Raw genomic sequence first — 22,596 nt, 5'->3', positions numbered from 1 at the left:
ATTGGTCCTCTTAAGGAGCCACCACATCACCCATTACTCAGCCACTTTTTCCACAACCAGGAAGACCCCCCTGACTAGGCATTAACATATAACATACAGATCAAACAAACATAAGGTGGCAATACACATTCTTTGCTCAGCCATTTTTTCCAGAACCAAGAAGACCCCCAACACCTCCAGACTGACCGTTAGCTACAGGCCTGGAAGGAACGCCATAAAATCTCCATGGCACCAGGTGAGTGATAAAAAACATCATAAATCCACTCATAAATCCAACAAATGTCATCTGTTTAGATCTTTTGATTTACACACATCCTACTGTCAGTCAGGGGTGACAGGACCCCTGTGACGTGACAGTCAGGGTGACAGAGGGGGTCATATACCCATAAATTAGGTCAGAAATCTACCCATGTATACATTTGACATATGACAACCTGTCAATCAACGCTGACAGGGTGCTCATAAATCCGGTCATAAATCATGGTCATAAATCATTATTGACGTACAGTATAGGATATTACTTACAGGTATAACTGAAATGTTCTACAAATGGATAAGATAGCTTTTCCATAGCATTTGTCTTTTTTTTCATTTATTATAATGTTTTTTGTATAATGTTTTAAAATGTACTTGTGTATGTTTGTAGTAATACAAATATACTATAAACATACTTGTATTTCAAGTACATTTTTAATACATTTAATAGTATGTTTTTTGTTTTTCACCAAAGTATATATGCTGCTGTACTTTTTTAATGTACTTTATGAATATTTGTAATGTACACAATATATAATACATTAAAGTTTTCTAGATATCAAAGTGTACGTGTGTGTATATACTGAAAAATATAATACCAATAAATAAATATAATATAATATACTAGTAGTGTAATGCTAATGCATTTCTAATGAGCTGAAATACAATTGAAATGTACTTGAAGCACATTAAAACGATGCTTCAAATATATTCTACCTGTAGTTCATGAAGTATTAAAAGTACATTTTAAATGTATTTTAAGAAATACACTTAAATTGCACTAAATATACTTAAAGTAGTTCCAATTTAACACAATTTCAATATATTAAATATATTATGAACTTAAACATATCTTGAAATACACTTAATATACTTAAAGTTGTTTCAAAATAATACATTTAATATGCACTTAGTATTGTAAGAATTACAGAACCTCAGACACTTTGAACTTCTGAGATGGACAACACCAACACAGTGTATTAACATACAGACATCTGTCTCCACATCCCACTGAGAGAAAATGCAGGAAAACGCCTCTCTCACATATGCATCAGTGCATTTCCAACCCCTTCCTTCCCCTCACCCATCCTTCCCTTCACTCAACTCACTCAGAATGGTCAATAGTGGAATATAATGTTCTACATTAATGCAAGTGATATTAACAGTCATGTTTGGTATCATTTGAATTATCTCAGGGCAACTGGTACAATGGTCTTATTCTTATAAGAAGTAAACTAAAAGGTAATACAGATCCTAAGAGTTTAAAGAGATTTTGCATACTGTAGAGGGCAGGTCAGTTTCAAGTGGTTTCCATGCAAAATTACCTTTTGTCCCAAAAGGTGTTAACTCGTCAATTCAAATTTCAATCGTTAGCTCCTGTCTCCATCTCGGGGGATGTTGGTCTTGGTCTGAGGTACTTAAGGAAATGTTGCAAAAGGATCAGGGCGATCTGTAGCCAGAAGCCCGTAGTGTGGTCTCTATACTTCACACCATGTATTTCTATAAAGTCAGGTATGCATCTTTTACTCGTAGATTTATCTTTGAGAATTCTATGTTTTGTATTGATATGATTTGATATCTCTGAATTGGCTATGTAATTGACATAATACATATTTACCTGACTGATAATAAATTGTTACATTTGATCTTATTCTGTTTTACTCTGTAATTATTGACTCTAGTAGAATACGTTGTATCCTTGTTAGAGACATGAGCACCTGAATGAACGAGTAAATATAAAGTAAAGAGTCACCAGAATAATCAAATATCAGAAGAATACTAATTAGAAATAGACAAACAACCAATTTGCATTTCAACCTAAATTCGAGGTTATAATAAAATGGAGTCAGATTTGAAGTTAACCTAGACTGAATAACTTTGCGCGCTGAAAAGGCCGAACACGCAGGAAACCTTCACCCACGATTGGATACCATCCTTGGACCAAATTCGTGGACCTTACAGTATAGTATAATATAAATATATTAAGTGTGTCTGAAAAAGCACAATTTAAATATATTTCTTTTTCACCTGGGTGTACTCAATACTTGGTAGGGGTTCCTTTTGCTTTAATTACTGCCTCAGTTCGGCATGGCATGGAGGTGATCAGTTTGTGGCACTGCTGAAGTGGTATGGAAGCCCAGGTTTCTTTGACAGTGGCCTTCAGCTCATCTGCATTTTTTGGTCTCTTGTTTCTCATTTTCCTCTTGGCAATACCTGGTCTGGTGAGTTTGCTGGCCAGTCAAGCACACCAACACCATAGTGGTCATTTAACCAACTTTTGGTGCTTTTGGCAGTGTGGGCAGGTGCCAAATCCTGCTGGAAAATGAAATCAGCATCTTTAAAAAGCTGGTCAGCAGAAGGAAGCATGAAGTGCTCCAAAATTTCTTGGTAAACGGGTGCAGTGACTTTGGTTTTCAAAAAACACAATGGACCAACACCAGCAGATGACATTGCACCCCAAATCATCACAGACTGTGGAAACTTAACACTGGACTTCAAACAACTTGGGCTACGAGCTTCTCCACCCTTCCTCCAGACTCTAGGACCTTGGTTTCCAAATGAAATACAAAACTTGCTCTCATCTGAAAAGAGGACTTTGGACCACTGGGCAACAGTCCAGTTCTTCTTCTCCTTACCCCTGGTAGGATGCCTCTGACGTTGTCTGTGTTTCAGGAGTGGCTTAACAAGAGGAATACGACAACTGTAGCCAAATTCCTCGACACGTCTGTTTGTGGTGGCTCTTGATGCCTTGGCCCCAGCCTCAGTCCATTCCTTGTGAAGTTCACCCAAATTCTTGAATCGATTTTGCTTGACAATCCTCATAAGGCTGCGGTTCTCTCGGTTGGTTGTGCATCTTTTTCTTCCACATTTTTTCCTTCCACTCAACTTTCTGTTAACATGCTTGGATACAGCACTCTGTGTACAGCCAGCTTCTTTGGCAATGAATGTTTGTGGCTTACCCTCCTTGTGAAGGGTGTAAATGATTGTCTTCTGGACAACTGTCAGATCAGCAGTCTTCCCCATGATTGTGTAGCCTAGTGAACCAAACTGAGAGACCATTTTGAAGGCTCAGGAAACCTTTGCAGGTGTTTTGAGTTGATTAGCTGATTGGCATGTCACCATATTCTAATTTGTTGAGATAGTGAACTGGTGGGTTTTTGTTAAATGTGAGCAGCCAGTGGCCCATTGGTTTGTCCCCTGTATTGACAGCGTAAACCACCCAATCACAATGCGCTATAGATGGAGCGATGAAGTATTTTGCTCCGCCTATATAAAGATCGCTTCACCCCAACTTAATCCTCATTGGCTTTTCCCACGTTTTCACAGCAGCTTTATCAGGAACAGGCTTGCTCTGCAGTGAGTGATGCGGGCCAAAGAGCCAGGCAGGAGGAGGAGAGGAGAGTAGTTGAATTGGTAAAGTGCTTGATAGGGACTCGGAACGGAGGCAGACATCTAACCTATCCTAACGTGTGTGTGCGCCATGAGTGTAGAATACGCAAACACTTTTTAATAAAACGTAAATTCGTCCCCTGCAATTTTTTTGGCCAAGTCAAATCAAGTGTGTTCATAGAGGTTTCCATGGGCAAATGTGAATAAATATAGATTTAAATTCGAAAAAGACATGATATTGTCGAACCTGACGTTTTATTCATATCCAAAACAACTAGATGCAATGATACATATCTACACTACCAGTCATAAGTTTTTGAACAGTAAGATTTTGAATGTTTCTTTTTTTTAAAGAATTTTCTTCTGCTCACCAAGCCTGCATTTATTTGAACCAAAATACAGCAAAAGCAGTAATATTGTGAAATATTTTTACTATTTAAAATAACTGCTTTCTATTTGAATATATTTTATAATATAATTTATTTCTGTGATCAAAGCTGAATTTTCAGCATCAATACTCCAGTCTTCAGTGTCACATGATCCTTCAGATCCCAACTATGGCAGACCAATCGCTGCAGCGATCAGGGAGTCCCGCTTCCCTGTATATAAACCGCAGCTACATGCCGTTTCGTCATTCTCGCTCTCTTTCCCGTGAAGACTTCGGAAGCTGGCTCAGAAGATTTCGGGAATCATTTGCTCAACAGTTTACAGACGGAGCCGCAAGGTAACGTCCCAAACACAATAATCCTAACGTTTGTTGAGCGACTTCACTTAGAGTGAGGTAACTAACGCGTTACGGCGAGTTTTCTGCTCTAAGTTTTAGACTTATTAAGTTTTGGGGGCGCTCACCACACACCAAAAAAAGAAGGAAAAGAACAGCTCTCTATCGTAGCACAGCTCCATACTAAGTCTAAGTCGTGGCGTATTGTCAAGTATGGTGACCCATACTCGAAATTGGTGCTCTGCATTTAATCCATCCAAGTGCACAAGTGAACAAATGCACACACACACACAGTGAACACACACCCGGAGCAGTGGGCAGCCATTGCTCCAGCGCCCGGGGAGCAATTAGGGGTTCGGTGCCTTGCTCAAGGGCACCTTAGTCATGGTATCGAAGGTGGAGAGAGTGCTGTTCATTCACAATCCCCACCTTCAATTCCTGCCGGCGCGAGAATCGAACTGGCAACCTTCAGGTTACAAGCCTGACTCCCGAACCATTTGGCCACGACTACCATGACTACTAGTTATCACGTTGTGGTGGGCTTGCCGTATGAAGAGAGTGCATGCCCCATGGCCACTACGAAAGAACCGGAGAGCCCTGGAGGAAAAGGTCATCCTCCCCATCCGTGTGCTTGCGGAATGTGGACTTTTTCCCACCGAGTGCCTGTTAAGGGCTTCTCGAGGCTAGATGTTCAGGGTATGGAGGATGTGGGGATGGCGGATCCTCCCCCAGTCAAATCATCTGTGGCTAATCACTTGCACCCAGGTCACCAGGCAGCACTCTCTTCAACCGGAGCCTCGCTGCCAGGGAAAACAGAGCGCTTCGCCGCCTTACTGCCTACCAAGCGGAATTATTAGAGGAGATGGGGCATCAGCTGGACTCCGGATCTCCCAACCCAGCGATCTGGGAGGAGATATGTGTCATTGCAGACTTAAACCTGCGCACAGTTCAAAGCTGCGGTCGGAGTATGGGCTTAGCGGTTGTGGGAGAGAAATCACTATGGCTCAGTTTGTCAGGCCTCTCTGACAAAGAGAAGGTGGAGTTTTTGGATGCCCTATTGATCCAAAGGCCATGTTCGGCACGACGGTAACAGCGATGTGTCAGCAATGTGACCTGCGGAAAAAGGAGGGAGAGGCATTCAAGGTCTGTCTCCCCAGAAAGCCAGCAGCTCGGCCTTATCACCCGAGCTGACCGAACTTCAGACCTTCAGGGAGAGGGGGACATTCTGATTATCAACCTTCCCGTCCGGCTCCACCTCAACAGCTGGGAAACGTGGGCCCTCCGTCAAAAACCGGTTGCATGAAACCAAAGCAGTCTTTCGCAGCCGCAGCAACGAAACACCGGTTGTCAGCCCCTCAGGGAAACAAAAAGACCTGAGATGTCAGCTTGGCATCAGGAAGGGTTTGGAGACAGCACTCAGGGTTTCTCTGTCCCAACCCTTCAGAATGATTCCATTCTCCCTCCCACGGGGAAAAGGAGAAGGAATTTAAGTGTGAAATGGACGTGTGCGGTCAGTTCAAAGTCCAGTGTTTGCGGGGAAATGGCCCATGTTCCTCTGGTGCCCCCAAAGAATTGTCTCTCCCTCCACCTACGAGGTTTGTTCCGGGGAGGAAGGACAAAAGTTCGTAAGCATCCCATCACAAATAAAGTTTTCTCTGACGCATCCAGGCCAAGGGCTGAGGGCGCAGAGTGGGATAAAAATAAAGAAGGATCGCAAAAGATTAAAACAATCACAAATAAAGACGAATCTTACTCCTTTACTGGAGTGGCATTCCCCTCCTTCGCCACTACAATGTGCTGCAACACCGCTAGTGAGTGAAGACGAGAAGGATGCAGCCTAACCATCCTTTAATGGATTTGAATAATAGAAGCGTATTAGTGTGTTATTTGTAAGCCAGGCTAAAGAGATGGGTCTTTAATCTAGATTTAAACTGACAGAGTGTGTCTGCCTCCCGAACAGTGTTAGGTAGATTGTTCTAGGTATTCTAGGTATTATCAAACGGACAGAGTTTTGAGAACGCAGTGGACGTGGAGGACTATAATGTGATAAGAGCTTGCTCAAGTACTGATGAGCTAAGCCATTCAGGGCTTTATTAGTAATTAACAAGATTTTAAAATCTATCCGATGTTTGATAGGGAGCCAGTGCAGTGTTGACAGAACCGGGCTAATATGGTCATATTTCCTGGTTCTAGTAAGGACTCTAGCTGCTGCATTTTGGACCAACTGTAGTTTGTTGATCAAGTGTGCAGAACTACCACCCAATAAAGCATTACAATAGTCTAACCTTGAGGTCATAGATGCATGAATTAACATTTCTGCACTTGACGTTGAGAGCATAGGTCGCAATTGAGATGAAAAAACATAGTTTTACAGATGCTAGAAACATAGCTTTCAAATGAAAGATTGCTATCAAACAGCACACCTAGGTTCCTGACTGATGAAGAAGAATTGACAGAGCAGCCGTCAAGTGTTAGACAGTGTTCTAGGTTATTACATGTGGGGTTTTTAGGTCCGATAATTAACACCTCTGTTTTTTCAGAATTTAGCAGTAAAAAATTACTCGTCATCCAGTTTTTTATATAGACTATGCATTCCGTTAGTTTCTCAATTTGGTGTGTTTCACCGGGCCACCAAGAAATATAGAGCTGAGTATCATCAGCATAACAGTGAAAGCTAACACCATGTCTCCTGATAATATCTCCCAAGGGTAACATGTAAAGTGTGAAAAGTAACGGCCCTAGTACTGAGCCTTGAGGTACTCCATACTGCACTTGTGATCGATATGATACCTCTTCATTCACTGCTACGAACTGATGGCGGTCAGATAAGTACGATTTGAACCATGCTAAGGCACTTCCACTAATGCCAACAAAGTTTTCTAGTCTATTCAAAAGAATGTTGTGGTCAATTGTGTTGAATGCAGCGCTAAGATCCAGTAGAACTAATAAAGAGATACAACCACTATCAGATGATAGAAGCAGGTCATTTGTAACTCTAATGAGAGCCGTCTCAGTACTATGATACGATCTAAATCCTGACTGGAATTCCTCACAGATATCATTTTTCTCTAGGAAGGAGCTCTTTTAGTAGTTTAGATGGAATCGGGTCTAACATACATGTTGTTGGTTTAGATGATTTAACAAGTTTATACAATTCTTCCTCTCCTACAGTAGAGAATGAGTGGAATTGTTCCTCAGGGGATCTATGGTCTTATGAAGTATTCTAATTTGTTGAGATAGTGAATTGGTGGGTTTTTGTTAAATGTGAGCCCAAATCATCACAATTAAAAGAACCAAAGACTTAAACTACTTCAGTCTGTGTGCATTGAATTTATTTAATACATGAGTTTCACAATTTGAGTTGAATTACTGAAATAAATTAACTTTTCCACGACATTCTAATTTATTGAGATGCACCTGTATGTGTGTGGTGGTGGGCCGCCTGGACCAAAAAATGCCATGTCCGGTTTTTTTTGTCCCAGTCCAGCCCTGGCTAGAGGTAAGAGAGACATTTTCCACTGCAGAACGGTTATCCTCTCTCTGTGATGCAGACAAACAGGCGAAGTAAAGCACAATTTAACCATGGTCACAATTCACTTTAAATCAGAGCTTTCTGGGGACATTTCTCTTTATATTTATTTTTCTGTAATATTTACAGACATTATTATAATTACTTCTTGGCAGTTCATAATTATACATTTCTCTATTCTGATTAATCTAACTATTAGTTGTAATGCATTAAAATGTAATTCTACATGTCAGGTAATTATGGCTAGTGAAGAAATACTTTCTGATAAAACAGCTTGATATTTACACACTGACACAATCTTCTCGTTAAAACACTGAAATAATGCATTCACCATCACAAATCATGGTATCAATCAATCAATCAAACTTTATTACAGACTCAAGGTCCAAAAAAAAAAAAAAAAAAAAAAGATAATAGGACAACATATATGGTATTTGTTATTCTTTTCAAAAACTGTTTATATCTTATACCAGAAACAACACAAATGTTTATGAGAGATATTCTGTCTTCTGAGAGCACAGGATTTGCAGTCTTCATATTTCCAGCGTGTCTTCAGTCACCTGAGATCCCAACAGAGCGTTCCCATCACACACACACTGAGATAGGCCATCAGCTGAAACACACACATCCCTGCAAACTCAAATCACTGTAAAAGAACATGGAAAGCACTAACTCACAGAATATGTGGTGTGAAATAGTTTGACAGCTGAATATTGTCTCACGTTTCTGAGAGCGGATCCATGAGGCCGCCTTCATGGCCACAAACTGCCACTCATCCTGCTGATCTGATTTATACGCATATAACCAGATGAGAGCGAGGACGGTGGCCCACACTGACCCTTCCACCTATAACACAAACACACGTCAAACACACGCACTGAACCAATCATCAGCCTGTCGGAGGATATGACATCATATGTCCCACCTGTGCCGTCTTCTGATTTGTCACCTCATCCTCCGTTTTCCCAAACACAGCAGCCAATGAGGCGTTGAGCTCCCAGCATCCCGCAGCCTTCTGAAGAGAGACAAGCTGGAGCAAAGGGTCCTTCTGGGGCTCACCTTCTTCACCTTCTTCTGAAATACACAGATAGTTCAGACAGAAGTCATCTGGACACCCATAGCAGCATTATTTCTGATATGTTTATGATTAAAGCAGATAAACGAAATGAATTAAAGCAGCATAACTGCCTTGAGCCTTATTCAGAGAAAATTTGTTCTTGGGTCCCACTTTATATTAGGTGGCCTTAACTACCATGTACTTACATTTAAATTAATAATTTGATACAATGCACTTATTGTGTACATACATGTTTTTACATTGTACTTATATTTTTAAAAATACCTGTATGTAGTTACATCTGTAATTAATTTCTGTAATTACATTGATAATTACACTGTTGACCCATCCCTTACACCTTAACCCACCCTTAAACCCACCCAGACCACCAAACCTGTCCCTAACCTCCCGTATCCCCCCTCAATAGCAGCAGAAGTGTTTTGCAATACAATAAGTACATTGTACTTATTTTTTGACATAAGTACATAGTAGTAAAGGCCACCTAATATAAAGTGTGACCTGTTTTTGTAACACACGTCTATAAATGGGTGCCAGTAATGTCTAACCATAACTCTTTCAATGTTCTCACAAAGTGAGTTTTTGCCATTTCTAAAGTTGAACATCAACACCTGATGTCATCCAGCTGTGATGACATCATCGTCCAAATGCTGTGATGTCATAATTTACAGTTTGACTTTAAATGACAAAACATTTAACTGGTGCAAGACACACTTAAAAAGAAAACAGAATTCTAACCCAATATAACCAAACCCTGACTGAATACATTTCTACAATGATAAAAACAGACTACTTTTCTTTTAATCCCGTCACTTGAAAAAAGTGAATCAAATACAATCATTCATTTACATTTCTAATCTAATGGCAAGTTGATTAATTCTGAAACATTTACATGAAGTGTTTTTTCACTATATAAAGTGCGTAGAGCACATGTACATAAATGCTGGGAAAACAAAGTATGAAATAGCAAGCGTTTTTACTGGAGCACGTACTTCATTTGTTGGCTATTTATATGTATTGTGACTGGAAACATCCATATAGAATATCTGAGGTATGAGAATATTTACAAAATAATTGACTACAAGACTTTGAGAGCTACTGTACATTTTGATCAGTTTGTCAATAATTGCTATTAACTTTAGTTATTGTTAAGGGCAATTCATAGAAGGTAAGAAATGCTGTAAACTTTTAAAGACATGGAATGGTAAAAATAACCGAAAGGATTAAAATCCAAAAGCAGCCCAGTAACTAATACATACTGTGGCATGCCCATATAGAATCAATCCTGTCTGATCAGGGCATTGTTTTCAAAATCAGAGCCTGGTTTGTTTGACTTACCCTCAAATGACATGGAATCACATTGAATCCCCATGCTGTTCGATTGTATGGGGCCACATGCTAAAAAAACAAATCATTCAAACAGTGACATTCATGAAAAGGCAATTAGATTGATATACACATTCAAAAAAGAACAAGAAAAGCTCAGTCAAGTGGTTGTATATTTTTCTTACACATTAGAGAACCACATGCCATTAAGGGAGCCATTGCTGAGAAAAGCCTGGGCTGTTAAGGGCATATGCTAAAAACATTATTCATTCAATGAGTGACAAAATAAAAGACAATTAGATGAAGAAAAAAAACCTAAAAAATAAGACAAGTACAGTGAAGTGCTGATGTCTGTGTATTTCTTTTACGCCTTGCAGAACATTTCATCATTGCGGGAGCCCCCATTGCTAAGAAAACAGACAGAAAAGTAGATACTGTGTAAGAATAAAAAAAAAAAACACTTTAAAAACACATATGGACTTCTGGTTGAACAGGGAACGCTGGCGTGTCTGGCTGCCGCTCCTTTCTCCGGTTTTATTGTTCTTAATTGGACTACTGGAATTTTCTGAGTGGTAAATGAGTTCGAGCTTTGGAAATCCCCTCTTGCTCATACACAACTGAAATGCGGAATTACGTTTTAATCTTCGGCCTGCTGTTTTTATTTTTTAACTATATCTGCTGGAATCAACCCCTCTGTTGTCGGGATCACGACATGTTACTACAAGATTGCCGCTGGCGTGGATCTTCCCATCATGGCTTTAAGGTACTCTGCTTGCAATCTGCTGAACCTAAAAAGGAATTATTATTTAACGAAGGACATTTATGTACTTTGCCGTAATGGCGGAATTCTTTGACGATTGCGCTACATACATCGAGCGTCAAGGCGCAAGTTTATACAGGTGCTGGTCATATAATTAGAATATCATCAAAAAGTTGATTTATTTCACTAATTCCAGTGAAACTTGTATATTATATTATATTCATTACACACAGACTGATATATTTCAAATGTTTATTTCTTTTAATTTTGATGATTAGAGCTTACAGCTCATGAAAGTCAAAAATCAGTATCTCAAAATATTATTTGAGTTTGAATAAATGACCATCCCTACAGTATAAATTCTGGGTATCTCTTGTTCTTTGAAACCACAATAATGGGGAAGACTGCTGACTTGGCAATGATCCAGAAGACGAACATTGACACCCTCCACAAAGAGGGTAAGTCACAGAAGGTCATTACTGAAAGGTGTGGCTGTTTACAGAGTGCTGTATCAAAGCATATTAAATGCAAAGTTGACTGGAAGGAAGAATTTGGGTAGGAAAAGGTGCACAAGCAACAGGGATGACCGCAAGCTTGAGAATACAGTCAAGCAAAGCCGATTCAAACACTTGGGAGAGCTTCACAAGGAGAGAACTGAAGCTGGAGTCAGTGCATCAAGCGTCACCACGCTCAGACGTCTTCAGGAAAAGGGCAACCAAGCCACTTCTGAACCAGAGACAACGTCAGAAGCATCTTAACTGGGCTGTGGAGAAAAGAACTGGACTGTTGCTCAGTGGTCCAAAGTCCTCTTTTCAGATGAAAGTAAATTTTACATTTCATTTGGAAATCAAGGTCTCAGAGTCTGAAGGAAGAGTGGAGAGGCACAGAATCCATGTTGCTTGAAGTTCAGTGTGAAGTTTCCACAGTCAGTGATGATTTGGGCTGCCATGTCATCTGCTGGTGTTGGTCCACTGTGTTTTCTGATGTCCACAGTCAACGCAGCCATCTACCAGGAGATTTTAGAGCACTTCATGCTTCCTTCTGTTGACAAGCTTTATGGAGATGCTGATTTCATTTTCCAGCAGGACTTGGCACCTGCCCACACTGCCAAAGGTACCAAAAGCTGGTTCAATGACCGTAGTGTTACTGTGCTTGATTGGCCAGCAAACTCGCCTGACCTGAACCCCAGAGAGAATCTCCAGAGGAAGATGAGAGACACCAGACCCAACAATGCAGAAGAGCTGAAGGCCACTATCAGAGCAACCTGGGCTCTCATAACACCTGAGCAGTGCCACAGACTGATCGACTCCATGCCACGCCGCATTGCTGCAGTAATTCAGGCAAAAGGAGCCCCAACTAAGTATTGAGTGCTGTACATGCTCATACTTTTCATGTTCATACTTTTCAGTTGGCCAAGATTTCTAAAAATACTTTCTTTGTATTGGTCTTAAGTAATATTCTAATATTTTGAGATACTGATTTTTGACTTTCATGAGCTGTAAGCTCTAATCATCAAAGTTAAAAGAAATAAACATTTGAAATTTATCAGTCTGTGTGTAATGAATGAATATAATATACAAGTTTCACTTTTTGAATGGAATTAGTGAAATAAATAAGCTTTTTGATGATATTCTAATTATATGACCAGCACCTGTACATGACTCATCAGACTCCGAAGTCTGTTGGTTTTACGTTGAAATACCGGCACAGAGATGGAGCAATGAGGTGGATGTTAACAATCTGTTAGCGCTAAAACATGTGGAGCTCTCTCCGTCACTCACTATTCCCCCGAGTCTGGTGAAATCGGCTCTTTTTAACACGCGCTCTGTGAACAAGGCGCTGCTGTTATCGGATATTATCATCTAAAAAAAGCTGGACTTGGTCTGCTTGACGGAAACTTGGCATAAACAGTCTGATGGGTTTGTGTTTAATGAACTTATTCCACCTGGCTATGGATTGTTTGATTCCCCGCGACCCTCTGGTAGGGGTGGGGGACTCATTGTGTTGTATAATCAACAATTCACTTTAAGTCCAGTGGTCACTCCTCAGTTCAATTCTTTCGAATATCTTGTGCTGAGTGTCTCTGTGCCCATTTTGACTGGCATAGCTACGGTCTACAGACCTCCAAAGACTTCTGAATACTTTTTAACTGAATTTGCTGATCTTTTGTCTATGTTGTGTCTTAAGTTTGACAGAACTCTTATCTTAGGGGACTTTAACATCCACATGGACAAAAAAGACTTTGTTATGACCAAGGACTTTGTGTCTTTATTGGAATGTTTTGATTTGAAGCAACATGTGGATTGCTCCACTAATAATAAAGGGCACACCTTAGATCTGGTCATTTCAAATGGTTCTTTTTTGTCGCAGTTTTCTGCCATGGATTTGGGATTGTCTGACCATTTTGCCATCTTTTTTAGTATGGAATGGTCGCATTCTAACATTTACCCTTACCGTATAGTAAATTATCACAAATGGAAATCTATCGATTGCCCTGACTTCTCTACTCTTATTGAGTCCTCTTTAAGTGACTTTTCTCCATCGGACCCTCTGGAGGACAATATCTCTCTGTTAAATACGGTTCTCTTGTCTGGTTTGGATTTATTTGCACCTATGAAATCTCGTTCTGTGGCCTTTGTACGATCTGCTCCCTGGTATAATGTCGAGCTGCACTCTAGGAAGGCTGCTTGTCATAAGCTGGAGCGTAGGTGGCGTACCTCTGGCCTGAATGTGCATTACCTAGCATGGAAAGACCACTTACTTGAATATAAGGCAGAGATTGTATCTGTCAGGGCTCAGTATCTCTCTCAGATAATTTACAATAATCAAAATAACCCTAAAAAACTGTTTCATACCATTAACAAATTGCTCAAAGGTAACAGTCCCTCTAATGTACCTGCCTCAGATCAGCTCTGTAATAGATTTCCTGATCATTTCAGTTCTAAAATTGCAAATGCTCGCAAATTCACTACCTCTGTTGCGTCTGCTTCTGCTCTCAGTATCCCTCATTTTTCTGGCACCTCTCTCTCAAATTTTAGTTCACATGATCTCGTCTCTCTGGGTAATGTGGTTTCTCAAATGAAAGCTGCCACTTCCATAGTTGATCCCATTCCCACCTGTCTGTTTAAATCATGTTTTGCCTCACTAGGCCCGGTCATCTTGAGCATAATAAATGACTCCTTGACCACGGGTGTTGAACCTGCTGCACTCAAAATTGCTGATGTTACACCTGTACCAAAAAAAACAAAAACAACGTAGACTGGAGAAATATCAATAATTTTCATCCCATTTCCAACTTGTCCTTTTTGGCTAAAGTGCTTGAGCGAATTGTGGCCTCTCAGTTATACACTCACCTCACTTTAAATAATCTTTTTGAGCCCCTTCAATCTGGCTTCCGCAAACTGCATAGCACTGAAACAGCTTTGGTTAAAGTTACAAATGGTTTGTTAATTGCTGCTGACTCTGGCTCTCTGTCAATACTGATTTTACTCGATCTCAGTGCAGCTTTTGACACTGTAGACCATTCCCTTTTACTCTCACGGTTGGAAAATGTTTTTGGTGTTGCGGACACTGCATTAAACTGGTTTAAGTCTTTCCTCTCAGACCGTAGACAGTTTGTGTCCCTGGGTGGATGCAGGTCCAATATTGGCTCAATGCAGTTTGGTGTTCCCCAGGGTTCAATTTTGAGTCCCTTACTTTTTAGCATGTACATTTTCCCCCTTGGGCAATTTTTAAGATCCCTAGGTCTCAAGTTTCATTTTTATGCAGATGACACGCAGATTTACATTCACTCAAAATCTGGTGATAAGTTGGCTGTGGCTTTTCTTGAACATTGCATATCGGAGGTAAAGATATGGATGTCACAGAATTTTCTTTGTCTCAACAGTGACAAGACTGAGGTTATGCTGATTGGTTCACCTCTTCAAATAAGGAAAGCAGACATTTTAACCTTAAAGATTGATGGTTCTGCTATGGAGTTTCAAACAAAATTAAAAAATCTGGGGGTGATATTTGATTCAAACTTAACTTTTGATCCCCACGTCCAGAACACGGTTAAGATATCATTTTTTCACCTCAGAAACATAGCAAGACTGCGCCCATGTTATCTTCCTCCATGGCTGAAAAACTGATCAATACGTCTGCCTTTTCTCGAATCGACTATTGTAATGCTCTGCTCGTGGGGGTCTCTAAATCAATTCTAAACAGATTGCAGTATGTTCAAAATGCAGCTGCCAGAATCTTGACAAGGTCCAGGACAACTGAACACATCTCTCCTATTTTGGAATCGCTGCATTGGCTTCCGGTCAGGCTTTGCATTGATTTTAAAATTCTCATGCTTACCTACAAGGCCCTGCATGGATTATTACCAGTATATCTGACTGAACTTTTAACCGTGTACTCCCTAAGGCGTAATCTCCGCTCGTCTGATTCTGGATTGTTAACCATTCCTGTAACTCGTTTACAGTCTATGGGTGATCAGGCTTTTTCCTCTGTGGCGCCAAAACTCTGGAACTCTCTCCCTATTGAAATTAGACAGGCTGAATCTTTTAGTGTTTTTAAATCCTCTCTTAAAACGTATTTTTTCGGGTTGGCATATTTGTGATTTTTTTTTTTTACAATGCATTTATTCTGTATGTTTTGGAAAGCGCTTTGAGATGCAACTTTGAAAGGCGCTATATAAAATAAAGTTTATTATTATTATTATTATTATATCTGACAATCACAAACAAAAAAAAGTCACAACAAACCAGCTTTTGACAAAAACACAAATCTCTCTCAAGTTGTCCAAAAATAGTAAAGTTGGTTGACTGACCATTCTTAATTTTTTTAATGATTAATATCTCTATATGTTGGTCTCGAAAAAACATACATTTTTGTATTTATTTCACTTGGTTTAACCACAGCAGCAATTAGTGTCGTTATTCAGACGCTTACAAAAACCTCTATCTAGTATAATGTGCAGTAATTTAATAATAAGCTCTAAAGAGCAGTTTTGTCCCAAGGAGCTACAATCATCCTGAGCTGAGATATTAAGGTTTATGTAAACATCTGCATAACCAAAACAGGTGCTTTTTCAATAACAGCACATAGAGGTAATCACTAAACAAACAAATCTGGAAAATTAAAAATAGTCAAACAAAATGAACCTCCACTGGGCCACTTGAGATGGACTGAACCATGAAAACAAAGAATACTGTACTGTAGGTTGTTTCTTACCACACATTCTCGCACCACCACCATGAAATGCAGCCATCATATCTGATAAAGAATTGAATTAGAAATGTTGATGATGTGAATACACCAAATTATTATGTATGTCTACCTAATATGTGACAGGAAAACTGATTATGAAATCATACTTGTAAACCAGCTGTGTCCAATCCTCATCCTGGAGCCCTAGTGTCCTGCAGAGTTTAGTTCCAAGTTTCAAGTAGTCCTGAAGTCCTTCTTCAGCAGATCCAGATGGGCTTAATTAGGACTGGAACTAAACTCTGCAGGACAGTGGCTCTCCAGGATCAGGATTGTTCTAAACAGACAATAAATCAGTGAATAAATACAAACATATGTTTTTGTGAAAAGTGGGGACTCTCCATAGGCGTAATGGTTTTTATACTGTACTTACTGTATGTGCTATTGTCCTACACCAACCCTACACCTAAACCTACCCCTTACAGGAGACTGTCTGCTATTTCAGATTTTCAATACACTCCATTCTGTGTGATTTATAAGCGTTTTGAAAAGTGGGGACATGGAGTAATGTCCTGAAAAGTCACCTTCTCCTTGTAATACCTGTCATACCCTTGTCATTATACAAATTTATGTCCTCATTTGTCACAAAAAGACAGACAGACACTCACAGACACACTCACGTGACACTGGCACACTCCTCTGCAGCAGCGGTCCTTTCACAGTCTGTTTGCTGTCTTTATTGATGCCGATGAAGGCCGTATAAACGCTGCTCACTCCGGCCTGAACGCTGAGCTCCACAATCCTTCTCCTGATGTTCTCAGTGTCTGCTCCTCCGGCTCGTTCCTCCAGCTCCAGAGAGCGGATCACAGACCGGGCCGCCAGACGGTGGATCGTCAGCCTGCAACAGACACAAACCTGTAAACAGTCTGCAGTGTCGGAGATGGGGCCAGCGGCTAGTGAGAGTCTGATACAGTGTCACTAATGTGAACGCAAGCATGAGTTATGAGTTGGGGGGGGGGCATGCCCAGGCACTAAATACCTCCAACGAAAGCAAAAGCAATTAAAGATCTGGCAAACTATCCAACATGTTTTTGAAGTGTTCAGCAATGTAGACAATCACATATGTAAATGTTGATTTCTTGAACCCAATGGCCAATCAGAAACATTTTAGTTGGTCAGAATTCACTCACCACTAAAAGCGCCGGAGTTATTAAGCACAGTTCTGCACGTTCATGAATCATCTCATGATTAACTAGGTGCAGACACAATGTAAATAAGAGATTCATCGTAAAGTTTAGAGAGCTTCATTGACGGACCTTTCTGAGATTGCAATGAACTAAGATGAGTGACGCTTTTTAGTGATAATAAAGGGAGCGTGCTTTGCGTACCATCTAGGCTATAATTCATTTTCCGGACAAATACACACTGCCAAGTTTCGGGAATAACATCAGGGCTCACAAAATCGCTAGCCCGACGTCCCGGGGCTGTTGTGTTTTCCAGTCGGGCTACCAAAATGTATCACTGCCTGCCCGACGGGCTCCTTAAATACAGATCTCCCGCGGGTCCTTATAAACTCTGAAAGTGAGTTGTATCAAACTTAAGGCCATAAAAAGTTTTAAATACGTTAAATGGTATAAGAAATGTCTTAATTATAATTTCTAGAGATCTTACAGTTGGGGACGGAAAGACAAGAGTCGCGCGATACGGCAGGATTAAACTTCAAAAGGCAATGATGTCATTGAATAAATATGAGTTCTGCAGGTTTCAAGTCAAAACGCGGCGCGGATGTCTTTATGTGAATGTATCAGAAGGGAACCGACTGTCCTCAGAAATGTGTCGTTGGCATTTTAATTTCATCTAAACTATAATTCCTGATAAAGCAGCGTTTATGAGCGCAGAGCTGCTTGCGTTTCCAGGGAAACCGCAGTATTTCAGCGCTCCTAAAGCACCACCTCGTGGCAGAGAGTGAATCTGCATTTCCTTTCTTGCTGTTTATGGTCAGATCAATGCAAATATCAACTTTTTACGCAGCAAACACAGAGTTGTAAATGAGAAAGATGTTAATATGCCTTCAAAAAATTTAAACAATTAAGACAGTAATATTTATACATTTTAAATTAACAATTTATATGCTTGATATATCCCTTTTCATAAAAATGGTCTATAGCCTGAAATGCTGAAATATTTGTTTTTGTGAAAACCTGTATCTGAACTGTAAATCATGTAATTTTATGGCTCAATACTGTATGTTACCATAGACACTGTCGAACATTCTGTGTTCATTTTCCTCGTGCAGCTCTTAAAATGGGTCATAAATTGCCTTAAATTTAGTTTTAAAAATTCTGCAGATACCCTGTAAATAGTGAAATAAGATTCCTTCCTTCATATTTGTTGATATTTGTGTATTGAAAATATTTTTGATTTGACATTTAAACTCCTATCTGTTTTTCTATATTTAAAAAAAAAAAAAAAAGTTATTTTTTTAATTCGGGTTAGTTAAATTAATTTTCGGGCTACCAAAATCTGAAGAGTACCTGCCCGAAGGGCTACCAGGGATTTTGAAATTTTGCGAGCCCTGAACATCCACATATTTATGTTGGATGCATTTTCAAAAATTGACACAGTGATGACCAAAGCAATATATGGGACAAAAAAATATATGTGATTTAATTCTGGAAGCGGTCCTGGTATAACTTTCAAAGACAGCCTGCGTCCTGAGCGAGAGCTAGTTCCCCAAAAGTGTGTGTGAACTTAATTGAGATCGGGGCATATCAAACCAGTAATGTCATTTCCAGAACAGACGTGAGAAAGTCCAGGAATGAATGGTATGCGATTTAGGACAGAGAATATTCCCACAACTAATCGTTTATTTTTTTCTTTACGCATCTCACCTTTGGTAACAACAATTCAAATCAGATACATATAGAGTGACACGGGAAAAAAACAAAAAAACAATGAACATCAGAAAAGCAGCGTGCACATTTCCGGTTAAAAATGAAAGGCCATCAACTGACACTTTAAACGGGAAGCATTGCCAATCAAATCAGCAGCGAGAGTCAAAGCTCGTCCATAGTTTAGCAAACGCTGGCAACCTCCAAGTTATTCTTGACTGCTGTATTGTCTGCTTTGATGCGTCGCAATATGGTAGGGCATCTGAAAAAGATCCCCCCCCACCCATTCAAGAGTCAAATGTTGCCCATGATTGTGCTATTAAAGCCAAAACAAGCAATAAAATAAAGAGTAATAACACTGTCTTAGGCTGATGATACACAGGGCCCACACCAGATCTAAAGTATCCAGATAGAAATCTGTCACCCAGTCTCAGTGGGAAAGTGCCCAAGAAACACTGTTCAAAAAAAGTTGCCCCATGTATCATCAGCATTAGTGAGTGTTTGTTGGCCAGTATGTGTGTTTACTTCATTGCTGTACTTACATTTTTATAGATACTTTACCAAAATATCAGTACTTTATCAATTTTAATTTTCTTTAAAGTGAGAGTGTGTGAGTGTGTGTGTGTGTGTGTGTATGAGAGTGAGAGAGCACGTGTGCGTGAGTGTGAGAGCGTGTGTGTGTATGTGAGAGTGATAGAGCGCATGTGTGTGTGTGAGTGAGTGTGTGTGTGTGTGTGTGTGTGTGTGTGAGTGAGTGAGTGTGAGAGCGTGTGTGTGTGTGCGTGCGTCTGTGTGCGCGTAAGTGTGAGAGAGCATGTGTGTGTGCACGCATTTTGACCTTGTGGGGACATTTTTAGGTCCCCATGAGGAAACAAGGTTATAAATCATACATAATGAAGTTTTTTGAAAATCTAAAAATACAGAAAGTCTCCTGTAAGGGGTAGGTTTAGGTGTAGGACAATAGAAAATACAGTTTGTACAGTATAAAAATCATTACGCCTATGGAATGTCCCCATAAAACATGGAAACACAACGTGTGTGTGTGTGTGTGTGTGTGTGTGTGTGTGTGTGTCTGTCTCTGTGTGTGTGTGTGTGTGTGTGTGCGTGCGTGTGCGTGTGTGTGTCTGTCTCTGTGTGTGTGTGTGTGTGTGTGTGTGTGTGTGTGTGTGTTACCCTGTGTCTTCCGCTGGTTTAAGAGTAAACTGAAGCTGGTTAGTCACCGGTTGATCTTTCAGCCTGTATTTCACTGTTACAGCTCCTTCTGTCTTTCCTGAACTCTATGATGAGGAAGAAAGAGAAAGTAACATTTGATGTTTAAGAAATTTACAGGACTCTAAAACTATTAAAGTTAATTTAGTGATCACGTGTAGCATCTAAACTAAATGTGATATGACAATTTCAACAGTGAGCAATGTGTCTTCAAATTTTTTTTGTCATATGACAACCAGTTTTTAAGCTTGTTAAATTGATTGAATTTGCAGCAGTTTTCTCAAAATATTTTGTTGTTTTGTAGTGAAAATATACCACAGACAACATGAGCTCAAGAACACGTATGCAAACTTTTAAATATTTTGTCTAAATGTTAAAACATTTTTTTTGACTCATTTAATTATGTCAGGCTTTGCAGGGTTAACAACAATTTAGTATTTTACAATATAACAAAAAGAACTTCAAATATAACAGTAGCGTACCTTTGAAAAATACGCAAAATCTACAAAGTAAACAAATGTTTTAAACAGATAACGAAAGACGACAAGTAGAAAGTCTTTAAGTAGGACTATTTGGTTTTTTGATACACACCATTGCAAATACAAAAATCTGCACGACTATTTGAAAACGTAAAAACTGTCGGACCTCTTTCTTCTCCATGACTATTGTGGTAACCGTGGAAACTGCTGTATTACTGTTGTTACATAAACACCACCTACTGTCAGAGAGTGAATTTACATTGGAGGACACATGGCCTAAATGAAAATTCAGAGCATTTCTAGCCAGCTGAAAACGCCAGGCGATCTCCTGAAGACGCGTATCTGTGAGCGACAGTGCGCTTCTGAGGCACAGTGTTTTTTTCAGTGGAGATGCTGTGACTGATATGAAATGATACAGAATATCCGCTGAAGTAATGTGGCAGACACATCATGAATGAAATGTTTCTCCAAGCATTATTTTTCATAACGATATTGTGTTGGTATGGGAATCCCATCTGGTAAAGCACAGCACACAAGCCTACTTTGGATGGGAAGTTCCCAGTTGATGGAAACAGTATCATCACATGACGCGTCATCACGCATCTAGGCACAATCTGAGGGAAATCTGCAGCAATTTAAAGAAGATGCAAGCTCCTCTGAATAATTTGAAGTTTGCTTGATTTTGTGTTAAATTCTAATAAGGCAGAAAGCGCATCCTGTTTGTTTTCAAGCACAACGTTTTGTAGATATTTTGAGTGTACACAAATAAAAGACCCTTTACAGTTTCGAATGATGTCTTATTTATTCTTATCTGTGATGCTCTTAAATGTTTCTGCTGTTATCAGGAAAACAATGTCAGTGATCGCGCCGGTGCCTTCATATCATGGAGTAGCGCACTAACAGCTTCCACTCTCTGCACTTGGATAGACGCCTAATAGCACACATTTATCTAGCTAGGTTAATGATAGAGAGAGCAGCGGTGTTAAGTTGCTACTACGTACATATTTTTCAAATGATAAGCCATATTTGAGGTTGATGAATGATAAGTGAAAGTTTGGACTTCCTGCCAGATTTGCATTTCTACTAAGAGACTAATACATTTTTGGTCAACTAAGCCTCTTCTCGATGACCAACAGTTAGTTAACTATTAGGGGGGCAGCCCTATTTTTATCACATCACAGTGTCAGGTCACATCTGGGTCAGCACACAGCCATTTTTCTTACATCATAGAGGCACTAAAAGATGAAAACGTCAAATTTGGGCTGCAGGCTGCTGGCTGTTGAACCCTTGGTTTAAACAAATGAATGACGCTGGTCTCCAGAAGCCTATTAGATTAAACCATGCAAAGCTTTCACCTGTCCTTTAATCTGAGCGTGGATGAGCGCCCTCTGACCCTGGAACAGGGTGTTGATGGGTGGAGACAGCATGTCCACCGTCACACCTTCAGGAACGGTCCAGTTCACAGAGATATTATCCACAGCCGGCTGGAGAGCAAACCTGAGCGACTGCATCACCTGACGGAGATGAGAGGCTTGTAAATAAACACCTCAACATCTTGCACTGATTGGATCCAGTCTGTTTTTAACAGCAGGTCTTACTTTGGGCTGCATGCGGTCAGTGCCTGTGATGAACTGAGCGTGACCAGAACCTTCTCTGGCCATTCCTGTGATGAGAGCCGTACTCGCACCCTCACCGATCCCGAAGGAGAAGCACCTGCAGACACAAGAGCAGCTCCAGCGCTGACCATCGACATGAACTAATGCAAGAGTAG

At 40.1% G+C, this 22,596-nt stretch overlaps 1 protein-coding gene across 10 annotated transcripts; it reads right to left on the bottom strand.

The window, feature by feature from the left end:
* Positions 1-7,674: 7,674 nt before the first annotated feature.
* On the bottom strand, positions 7,675-22,551 carry LOC131527421 (von Willebrand factor A domain-containing protein 5A-like). 10 transcript variants are annotated; one of them, XM_058756486.1, is made up of 10 exons: positions 22,424-22,551; positions 22,181-22,339; positions 20,311-20,414; positions 16,915-17,144; positions 16,274-16,315; positions 10,632-10,703; positions 10,309-10,368; positions 8,821-8,966; positions 8,618-8,741; positions 7,675-8,508 (listed from the first exon to the last, which is right to left on the bottom strand). In XM_058756486.1, exons 1-10 carry the CDS (start codon positions 22,484-22,486, stop codon positions 8,429-8,431), a joined length of 1,080 nt encoding a protein of 359 aa, XP_058612469.1. In that variant the 5' UTR covers positions 22,487-22,551; the 3' UTR covers positions 7,675-8,428. The 10 variants fall into 10 exon arrangements, with proteins under 10 accessions (XP_058612469.1, XP_058612472.1, XP_058612475.1 ...); XM_058756489.1 differs by having other exon boundaries at positions 7,676-8,508; positions 10,665-10,703; XM_058756485.1 differs by having other exon boundaries at positions 7,677-8,508; positions 8,821-8,969.
* Positions 22,552-22,596: the final 45 nt, after the last annotated feature.

This window comes from Onychostoma macrolepis, chromosome 20 (genome assembly GCF_012432095.1).
Source record: "Onychostoma macrolepis isolate SWU-2019 chromosome 20, ASM1243209v1, whole genome shotgun sequence".
Taxonomy (NCBI): domain Eukaryota; kingdom Metazoa; phylum Chordata; class Actinopteri; order Cypriniformes; family Cyprinidae; genus Onychostoma; species Onychostoma macrolepis.
Note: the sequence above shows the minus strand (reverse complement) of the source record. Positions and strands in the feature narration are given on the sequence as shown.